The 10,992-nt window shown below is 41.4% G+C and overlaps 1 protein-coding gene across 1 annotated transcript; it reads left to right on the top strand.

The window, feature by feature from the left end:
* Positions 1 to 1,099: 1,099 nt before the first annotated feature.
* On the top strand, positions 1,100 to 2,122 carry NEUROG2 (neurogenin 2; the record flags this gene model as incomplete). The annotated part of the gene is made up of 1 exon (XM_082243591.1): positions 1,100 to 2,122. One exon carries the CDS (start codon positions 1,100 to 1,102, stop codon positions 1,832 to 1,834), a length of 735 nt encoding a protein of 244 aa, XP_082099717.1. The 3' UTR covers positions 1,835 to 2,122.
* Positions 2,123 to 10,992: the final 8,870 nt, after the last annotated feature.

Genomic DNA, 10,992 nt, shown 5'->3' with positions numbered 1-10,992 from the left:
AAGAGTGTGAGGCTGAGCATAGTGTGAGGCTGAGGAGAGTTTGAGGCTGAGGAGAGTGTAAGAAGAGTGTGAGGCTGAGGAGAGTGTAAGAAGAGTGTGAGGCTGAGCATAGTGTGAGGCTGAGGAGAGTTTGAGGCTGAGGAGAGTGTAAGAAGAGTGTGAGGCTGAGCATAGTGTGAGGCTGAGGAGAGTTTGAGGCTGAGGAGAGTGTAAGAAGAGTGCGGGCCTGAGCAGAGTGTGAGGCTGAGGAGAGTGTGAGGCTGAGGAGAGTGTGAGGCTGAGGAGAGTGTAAGAAGAGTGCGGGCCTTCGCAGAGTGTGAGGCTGAGGAGAGTGTAAGAAGAGTGCGGGCCTGAGCAGAGTGTGAGGCTGAGGAGAGTGTGAGGCTGAGGAGAGTGTGAGGCTGAGGAGAGTGTAAGAAGAGTGCGGGCCTTCGCAGAGTGTGAGGCTGAGAAGAGTGTAAGGTGAGAAGAGTGTAAGGTGAGAAGAGTGTGAGGCTGAGGAGAGTTTGAGGGTGAGGAGAGTGTGAGGCTGAGCAGAGTACGAGGCTGACAGAGCTCAGGATGACTAGCACAAAGCTGCAGCCACCTCGCCCCCCCTCCTCCCGTCTCTCATCAGCTGCTCTGAGGGCGCGTGTCTCGCTGGCCCCCTGTCCAGGATTCCGCGCCCTGCCATTGGCTGCCACACCCGGCCCTATTGATTCATGAAATTAGCGGCACGCTTCAGCCGAGCGGGAGCCACCAATCAGCAGTGAGGAATCCGGAGGAGCGGAGGAGATGACAAGGTGAAGGGGGGGAAAGAGGGAAATGAGTGATGGGGATGAGGAGAGGGGGCGCGCTGCCCCGGGGGTAGCTTTGATTGTCTGGCAGGGTGTATATAAGGGATTTTAGGAGGGTCGTGTGCCAGACACACAGCCACTAAACCGCAGGCAGCTTGTACCGAGAGGAGGCTGCAGGACGCGTGCCAGGAGCACAGCAAACACCCAGCCAGCCAGTCACACACTTCTACAAGTAAGTACGGGGGCGCTTTTATCCTATTTATTTTATGTGTTATTACTGAGGTGTCTGTACGGATACTAATGTCTCTGTGTCTTCTTCTAGGATGGTGCAGGTGAAACGCGAGTACCGGGAAGAGGAGGAGGAGCTGTCCTCACACTGCTCTCTGTCTCAGTCCCCGCACTGTTCTCTGTCTCAGTCTCCGCACTGCTCCCTATCAGAGTCTCCGCTCTGCTCCCTATCAGAGTCTCCGCTCTGCTCCCTATCAGAGTCCCCGCACTGTTCTATGTCTCAGTCCCCGCACTGCTCCCTATCTGAGTCCCCGCACTGCTCTCTGTCCCCGCGGAGCCCGCTCTCAGACGAGGAGCCGCTCCTCACCCCGCCTGACAAGCCCAAGCGGCACCGGGCCCGGAGCACCAAAAACGGGGAGGTGGTGGTAAAGATCAAGAAGACCCGCAGGCTGAAAGCCAACAACCGGGAGAGGAATCGCATGCATCACCTGAACTCTGCCCTGGATTCCCTCCGCGAGGTGCTGCCCACCTTCCCCGAGGATGCCAAGCTCACCAAGATCGAGACCTTGCGCTTTGCCCACAACTACATCTGGGCACTTTCAGAGACCATCCGCCTGGCCGATCAGCTGCAAGGATGTATGCAGGACTCTTCTTCATCCCCCAGCCTATCCTCCTCCTGGAGCTGCTCATCATCCCCATCCATCTCCTGCGACTCCTTGTCCCCTGCCAGCCCTGCCACTTCTACCTCGGACATCCTAGACTACTGGCAGCCACCTGGCCATCACCTGAGCCAGCATCTCCTTGTGCCAGCCAGCATACCTTTTCTCTGAACATGGACTCAGGGCTTGGCTGGAGACATCACATCAACTTGACATTTCTAGAGACAGAGGACACATGCAGCACATCTGGCTTCCTTCACACCCAATGTCATTGGTGATATAGGTAGTACTGGAGGCATGTCATTGGTATGATGGGGGGGGGGGGTGACTTGTAGGCTGTCATAGCCTCATCCAGATGACAGATCTTGAAATCAGTGATAGAAATCACGGCTAGAGAATATTGTCAGAAGAAGGGTAGGTGAAAAAAAGAATCCTGGAGGGGGGTTTAGTAAAACTGGAGCAGCTGTGCCTAGTAACCAATCAGGGGGTAGGTGAAAAAAAGAAACCTGGAAGGGGAGTTTAGTAAAACTGGAGTAGCTGTACCTAGTAACCAATCAGAGGGTAGGTGAAAAAAAGAAACCTGGAGGGGCATTTAGTAAAATTGGAGTAGCTGTGCCTAGTAACCAATCAGGGGGTAGGTGAAAAAATACATCTGGAGGGGCATTTAGTAAAATTGGAGTAGCTGTGCCTAGTAACCAATCAGAGGGTAGATGAAGAAAAGAAAGCAGAAAGTAGATTCACTAAAACTGTAGTAGCTGTGCCTAGTTTTATTCTGTCTTCAGGTTGTTCAGTTAAGCTTTGAAAATGAAAGCTAGAAGCTGATTGGTTGTCATGCACAGCTGCTTCTTCTTTAGGCAGACCATACATTGATCACATTTTTTTGTTTGTTGTTGTTGTGGTGGGTTTTTTTTTATCAGCCAGCATGCTGATCAAAAAAAAAAAAAAAAGAAAACCATTTGAGGTGGATGTGGGAATCCTCCCCCACTGCGCTATTGTATTTGACAGCAGGAATTCTCCACTGTCAGAATACACTGCAGTTGATAGGCTGTATGCGCTGATCAAATGACAATATATCAACAGTCCCATTTGAGAGGAGGCTGATCGACTTCTCTCAAACAGGAACAGCCATAGATGGATCGAAATTCACTCGGTATCTGCTGAACCAGCCAATTTTCAATCCATCTATAGCCAGTTTAAGTAAATTCCTCTCCCTGTGTGTGATTCAGGTAACCAGCTATTAACAGAGGATTCCTGGTTTCCTGATACTTTAAAGAATTCCTTTGGGCAAGCTTGGAACAAACAATTTATTAAAAGTATCAGGAAACCTAGAGTCCCCTTTTAAGCCAATGTGGAAATGTCAGCGGTGGTAAATGTTGCTCTTTCCCCACTTGTGTGTGCCGATCTGGCATCTGTTTTCTTTCCCACTCATTGTTGATTGGTGTGGGAATTTCACCTGCCAAGGCAAACTTTCTCTCTGACATGCACTTGGTTCACTTGGCCAGATTTTGTCACAATACCTTTTTTGTTCTGTCAGTCTCTGTACCCGATTCCATCTGTCCTTATGATTTATTTGAAGAAAAAAAAATGCAAAAAAAGTTGTTCGCCAGAGGGCCAGGTTAGAAGTCATTGTATAATTTGTAGGCTTTTGTGTCCTCTGAATGGAAGCGTGAAAATTTAGGCAGAACTCACTATCAAAAGCAGAAAATGTGAAGAAAAGGGAAAAAATGAAAAGGGAGGTTTCCTTCATACATTATTTATCTTAGCCTTCAGAGGATGAGAAGCCACCATTGTTTCAGGAGATTAAAAAGAATCAACAGACCAGGAGGATCACTGGGACCAGATACATGGTCACGTTTATTTATTACAGATGACATTTTCATGGAGTATATGTATTTTTTTTGTATATTTGAAAGAGTTTATTTTAGAATGTATTTACAGCAAGATATGAGATCTTGTGCTAATAATTATTGAATAAAATATATAATTTTCTTAATAATTGTCGTTTTCTGTCTGTTTAAAATCCTTATGATGTATTGAGGTACTCCTAATTTATGGTCCTAGTTATACATATTTGATCTTCATGCAAGGTCTCATCACACATCATTTTATTATTTTAATATATGTCAGTGTGTGTGTGTGCGTGTGTATATCTATATATATATATATATATATATATATATATATATATATATTTACTTTTATAAAAGCTTGAAACTTTTAAAAATGAATGGGATCTGCAGAGTAATGCTATAATGGCAATTTGAGTAACAATAAGACTCAAAGCCCTCTATATCATGCACTGTTTTTTACTTAAAAGAAAAAAATGATATTCAAATTATATAAATATAATAATATATACATGGAATAATAACTTTAAAAAAAAAAAAGAATGCTCAGCTAAAGCTCACATGTTTACAAACCACAAGCTTACTCCTTGTTATCAGAATCTCATACAAAACTTTACATAATAGTATTGGAACTAATCAGTGACTCTTTATATATTCATTATTTTTAATTAATAATAATAAAATACACACTTTTAATTAGAATCATTAATGGTATTATGTGTAATTCGTACAATAAAGATATTTTTTTCATTTGCAAGAGTCAAAAATGTATTTCTAAAATACGTCTTTTTAAAATAAATAATTAAAAGAATACTTTAATGCTATATTTAACCATTTGTTTAAAAATATTTTACTTATTCGAATAGTCTTTCATTTAGTTATTTATTTTTTTAACTACTTGTTACATTGTTGATTTTAAACAGATACTTTGTCAACACACTATGGGCATAATTGTTTGCTCTGTAACAGTTCACTAGTTCTAAAACATTTAATAACACTATAAACTAGCATAAGTGTTCATAACATAAATTTGATGTTTCAAAACAGTGGTGCTCTACCATGGGTTAGGTTTTAACTGATGTATTTGCATGTGATTAACGCTTAATTCAGGGATCAGAATGTTTTACTAAAGTGTGAACAAAAACTGAAAAACATTACATTTTAGCAATTTTTTTTCTATTAAATATTAATTTATATAATGTAACATATTCCTCTGAGCTTTACAGATAAGAATAAATAATTTATTTATTGCCACAGCAGAACTTTCATTCAAATGGTCTTTCCCTAATTAGTCAAGCAACACATTTTTTATGTTTATTTCCTGCATAAATGCAGGTATCTGGGGTTCTGGTCTTACTAGATTATATCTATTTTCATGCGTCAGTTAAAATCAATACGGTTTGTATTTGCAGTTATGATTTTAAGCCCTAATACATTAATATTGGGGAGTTCCTAATCCATAAGTGCTAATTTATAAGTGTAAAGCCAATTCTAATTCACTTTACTATAGTCAGAACAGTACAAGATGTATTCTCATTGGTTGTCATAGGTTATTACACTTCTAAATTATGAACTGTTCCTCGGGTAAGGCCAAAAGACTGAGAGATTGCAAAGTAATGTGAAGAGCAACACAACCCCTGGAATTCATAAAGATTGACACAGACAGATTTTGCGAAAGTGTCTTACATGCATTCTAAAAGTGGCATAACAAATGAATGTACCTGTTTAGGACTTGTACTTAAATTTGGCACAGGCTGCTCCACTTTTAGAACACGTGAGACATTTTTTCAAAATTTGCAGAATGCAAAATCAGGTGCAGCTATGCACGGTAGCCAATCTGCTTTTACCTTAAGCTTGTTTCATTAAGCTTTAACAGAAACAAACCTGGAAGTTGATTTGTTTCTATGCAAAGCTGCACCAGATTTTGCGCTCCCCAGTTTTAGTAAAAAGTGCCAAAAGAAAGTTGGTGTTGATTAGCTCTACTTTGGCAAAATATGAACTGTCGGTATTTAATTCTGAATTTGGCACAGATGTTGCCCTCAGTGTAGACATGGAGCAAATTAGAACTGCTTACACACGAGTCGCATTCAGAACTAAAAACCGTTGCAGATGTTTTTTGAGTTAGGTGCAACACATTACCATAAGAAATTAAGGCCAGAAAAGGGGTGCAGCAACTTTATTTAATCGCCCAATATATTGATGGTTATGAAAGACACGTGTTATCCTGTACAGTTACATGAATAAAGTAATAGGAAATGCTTACTTTTTTGAAAATTAAATAAAAAAAACTAACAAACAAGTATATTCTTACCTGCACAGAGCAGGCCCGAACCTTCACTTTTTGGGTCACTTGCTGGTGTTCAAGGCTCCTCCTCTTCTCTGAGTGCCCCCATAGCAAGCCACTTGCTATGGGGGCACTCCTACAAGATGACAACTTATGCATAGGTGCATTTAATATGGCATATGTGAACAGCAGTGAGGATGCTCACAGTGCCGTAACCCACACCAACCAATCAGATTTGAAGTTTGCTCTATCTATCTATCTATATATATATATATATATAGATATATATCTATATTTATATATATAGATATATATCTATATATATATATATATATATATATATATATATATATATATATATATATATATATATAGATATATATCTATATATATAAATATAGATATATATATATCTATATACAAACCCAATTCCAAAAAAGTTGGGACACTGTACAAATTGTGAATAAAAAAAAAGAACAGGCTAATTTACAAATCTTATAAACTTATATTTTATTCACAATATAATATAGATAACATATCAAATGTTGAAAGTGAGACATTTTGAAATGTCATGCCAGATATTGGCTCATTTTGGATTTCATGAGAGCTACACATTCCAAAAAAGTTGGGACAGGTAGCAATAAGAGGCCAAAAAAGTTAAATGTACATATAAGAAACAGCTGGAAGACAAATTTGCAACTTATTAGGTCAATTGGCAACATGATTGGGTATAAAAAGAGCCTCTCAGAGTGGCAGTGTCCCTCAGAAGTCAAGATGGGCAGAGGATCACCAATTCCCCCAATGCTGTGGCGAAAAATAGTGGAGAAATATCAGAAAGGAGTTTCTCAGAGAAAAATTGCAAAGAGTTTGAAGTTATCATCATCTACAGTGCATAATATCATCCAAAGTTTCAGAGAATCTGGAATAATCTCTGTGCGTAAGGGTCAAGGCCGAAAAACCATATTGGATGCCTGTGATCTTAGACGGCACTGCATCACATACAGGAATGCTACTGTAATGGAAATTACAACATGGGCTCAGGAATACTTCCAGAAAACATTGTCGGTGAACACAATCCACTGTGCCATTCGCCGTTGCCAGCTAAAACTCTATAGGCCAAAAAAGAAGCCAAATCTAAACATGATCCAGAAGTGCAGGCGTTTTCTCTGGGCCAAGGCTCATTTAAAATGGACTGTGGCAAAGTGGAAAACTGTTCTGTGGTCAGACGAATCAAAATTTGAAGTTCTTTTTGGAAAACTGGGACGCCATGTCATCCGGACTAAAGAGGACAAGGACAACCCAAGTTGTTATCAGCGCTCAGTTCAGAAGCCTGCATCTCTGATGGTATGGGGTTGCATGAGTGCGTGTGGCATGGGCAGCTTATACATCTGGAAAGGAACCATCAATGCTGAAAGGTATATCCAAGTTCTAGAACAACATATGCTCCCATCCAGATGTTGTCTCTTGCAGGGAAGACCTTGCATTTTCCAACATGACAATGCCAGACCACATACTGCATCAATTATAACATCATGGCTGCGTAGAAAAAGGATTCGGGTACTGAAATGGCCAGCCTGCAGTCCAGATCTTTCACCCATAGAAAAATTTGGCGCATCATAAAGAGGAAGATGCGACAAAGAAGACCTAAGACAGTTGAGCAACTACAAATCTGTATTAGACAAGAATGGGACAACATTCCTATTCCTAAACTTGGGCAACTTGTCTCCTCAGTCCCCAGACAATTGCAGATTGTTATAAAATGAAGAGGGGATGCCACATAGTGGTAAACATGGCCTTGTCCCAACTTTTTTGAGATGTGTTGATGCCATAAAATTTAAAATCAATTTATTTTTCCCTTAAAATGATACGTTTTCTCAGTTTAAACATTTGATATGTCATCTATGTTGTATTCTGAATAAAATATTAAAATTTGAAACTTCCACATCATTGCATTCTGTTTTTATTCACAATTTGTCCCAACTTTTTTTAAATCGGGTTTGTATATATCTATAAAGATATAGATATAGATATATATATATATACACTGCTCAAAAAAAATGAAAGAAACACTTTTCAGTCAGAGTATAGTATCAAGTCAATAAAACTCCTGGGATATTGATCTGGTCAGTTAAGTAGCAGAGGGGGTTGTTAATCAGTTTCAGCTGCATTGGTGTTAATGAAGTTAACAACAGGTGCACTAGATGGGCAACAATGAGACAACCTCCAAAACAGGAATGGTTTTACAGGTGGAGGCCACTGAAGTTTTTTCTGACTGTTTTTCACTAGTTTTGCATTTGGTTAGGGTCAGTGTCACTACTGGTAGCATGAGGCGATACCTGGAACCTATAGAGGTTGCACAGGCAGTCCAACTCCTCAAGGATGGTTCATCAATACGTGCCATTGCCAGAAGGCTTGCTGTGTCTCCCAGTCTAAAGAGCATGGAGAAGATTCCAGGAGATAGGCAGTTACTCTAGGAGAGCTGGACGGGGCCATAGAAGGTCTCTAACCCATCAGCAGGACTGGTATCTGTTCCTTTGTGCGCAGAGGAACAGGATGAGCCCTACAAAATGACCTCCAGTAGGCCGCTGGTAATGTCTCTGACCAAACATTCAGAAACAGACTTCATGAGGGTGGCCTGAGGGCCTGACATCCTCTAGTGGTCCCTGGGCTCACTGACTGGCACTGTGGAGCTTGATTGGCATTTACCTTTTAACACCAGAATTGGCTGGTCCGTCACTGGTGCCCTGTGCTTTTAATAGATGAGAGCAGGATCACCCTGAGCACGTGACAGACGTGAAAGGGTCTAGAGAAGCTGTGGACAATGTTACGCTGCCTGTAACACTGTTCAGCATACCTGGTTTGATGGTGGGTCAGTGATGGTCTGGGGAGGCATATCCATGGAGGGACGCACAGACCTACACAGGCTGGACAATGGCACCTTGCCATTTGGAATTGGGATAAAATCCTTGGACTCATTGTCAAACCCTACCCTGGGGCTGTGGGTCCTGGGTTTCTGGTGCACAACAATGCCCGGCTTTATGTGGCGAGAATATGCAGCCAGTTCCTGGAGAATGAAGGAATTGATACCATTTAATGGCCCCAACGCTCCCCTGACCTAAATCCAATAGAACACTTCTGGGACATTATGTTTTAGTCCATCCAACTCTGCTAGGTTGCACCTCAGTCTGTTTAAGAGCCCAGTGATGCCCTGATTCAGACCTGGTAGGAAATAAGCCAGGACACCATCCATCATCTTATTACATGCTTACAAGCACGTGGGGGCCATACAAACTACTGAGGACTATTTTGAGTTACTGCAATGAAATTTTAGCAAAATGGGCTAGCCTGCTGCATAATTTTTTTCAAGTTGATTTTCGGGGTGTCTTTGATTTCAGCCCTCTGTAGGTTGATAATTTTCATTCCCATCGAATGATGTGGCATCCTTTCAATCCTAACACATTACCCAGTCCATATCAGTATAGATATTCAGCATGATCATTTTCCCCAATGAGATCTGATGTGTTTTTAAAGTGTTCCTTTAACTTTTTTGAGCAGTGTATATACAGTCTTTTTGTATTGTTGTTTTTTCTTTTAATATAAGGACCTCCTGAGCTTGCTAAGCTTCCTCATAGGAAGAAATGATAACTTTCCTGGCTGTGTGTTCACCATGGGTAAGCTTGTGTCAGTGGCCTAATGTTGTTTCCACTCCTTTCTCTATATGCCTAAACACACATTCAACTAATCCTAATGAGCATGTTCAAAGATCTTTCATTGGTGTTTTCAACTGTACAAGCAAATCTAGCCTCTATTTAATATTTGTAGGTAGTTTTATTATTATGTCAAGATGCTAGGATTGGAAAGTGTAAAGCTGCATGAGGAAGCTTCTTTAATAAAGACCTTTGGAAAAGCAAAATGGACTGCACAGGAGAGATTCTGTAAATTAGGCCTCTTTCCCACAGCCGGTTTGTTGCAACCACTGGATTCCTGTAGCAAGAATTTTCAGATTATTGCTGCTGAAATGAACAGGTTGTGGGATCAGCACCATTTAAACTAATAGCGGGCTAACAGCAGGACTGCAGTTGAATGCATCCAGGCTTGGACATCTGTCCTGACACGGCAGCTAATTGCTCTGTGTGCACCTACATATGATCACCATTGTCCGCTGTCAGCCCGCCATTAGTGTAAATGGGCTGAGCGGCTAATGCTGATCGCAAACCCCTTTTATTCCAGCAGCGAAAATCCACAGATTCTTGCCGCAGGAATGTGGCAGCGCAACAAACTGGCCATGTGAAAGCGTCCTCAAGGTGGACCTAGCATCCGATAAATGTTTAGTTGGTGCATGCTAATTAACATGTAAGTATAAGGGCTTATGCACACTGGGTGTTTTTACAGCTGCTGCTTGGGGCATCAGGTGTTTTTATCTACAGCCAGTAAACTCCCCAGCATGTTTTACTATGTTTCCATGCACACATAAGCTTTTATCAGTGTTTTTTGGCAGGGATGTTTTCTGGCTCGAAAAAACCCCCAAAACTACTGCATTTAAAGAGGAGTTTTTCAGTTGTAAAATGCTCTAACGCCTTAAAACTTGGCTATTCGCTGTTTATGAGTGTTTTGGAGCCTCAATCGTCTTGATCTGCTTTGCTCTCTAGAAGGCAGAAACCAAGTTTGTCTAGGCATCATCCAGAGTCAGCATCTACTTGTGGGACTGAGATCCAACTCAGGAATGACACAGTCATGAATGCCATAGTATCTGTGCAACTGGCTGTGTTAAAAAATAACTTTCACAGATAAAGCTGGCCAGAGATGGATATTTTTTTTTGGATCATGCAGTGGAAAAGGTGGATAGAGAAATCCTCCCCGCTGAGACATTATATTCTGACCAAGGGGACTCCTCCTCTGTCAGAATGCACTTATCAGCACTGAAGCCGTTTGGCTGCATGCACTGATTGCAATGAAAATTTTCAAAATTCCTCCTTGAGAAAAGTTGATCATTGACTTCTCTCGAGCGGAACAGCCATAGATGGATTGAAATTTGATCAGTCCTTGTTGACACGTCGATTTTTAATCCATCTATGGCTAGCTTAAACCTTACTTCAGCCTGAGGAAACTAAAAAAAGGTTTCCACTTATTTCCGACTGATGACACCATTTCAGCCTAGGCAAAGTCACTGGCCCGGAGCTCAAAAACAATGGGTTTAA

This window comes from Pelophylax lessonae (assembly GCF_965119305.1).
Source record: "Pelophylax lessonae genome assembly, chromosome: 1".
Classification (NCBI taxonomy): domain Eukaryota; kingdom Metazoa; phylum Chordata; class Amphibia; order Anura; family Ranidae; genus Pelophylax; species Pelophylax lessonae.
Note: the sequence above shows the minus strand (reverse complement) of the source record. Positions and strands in the feature narration are given on the sequence as shown.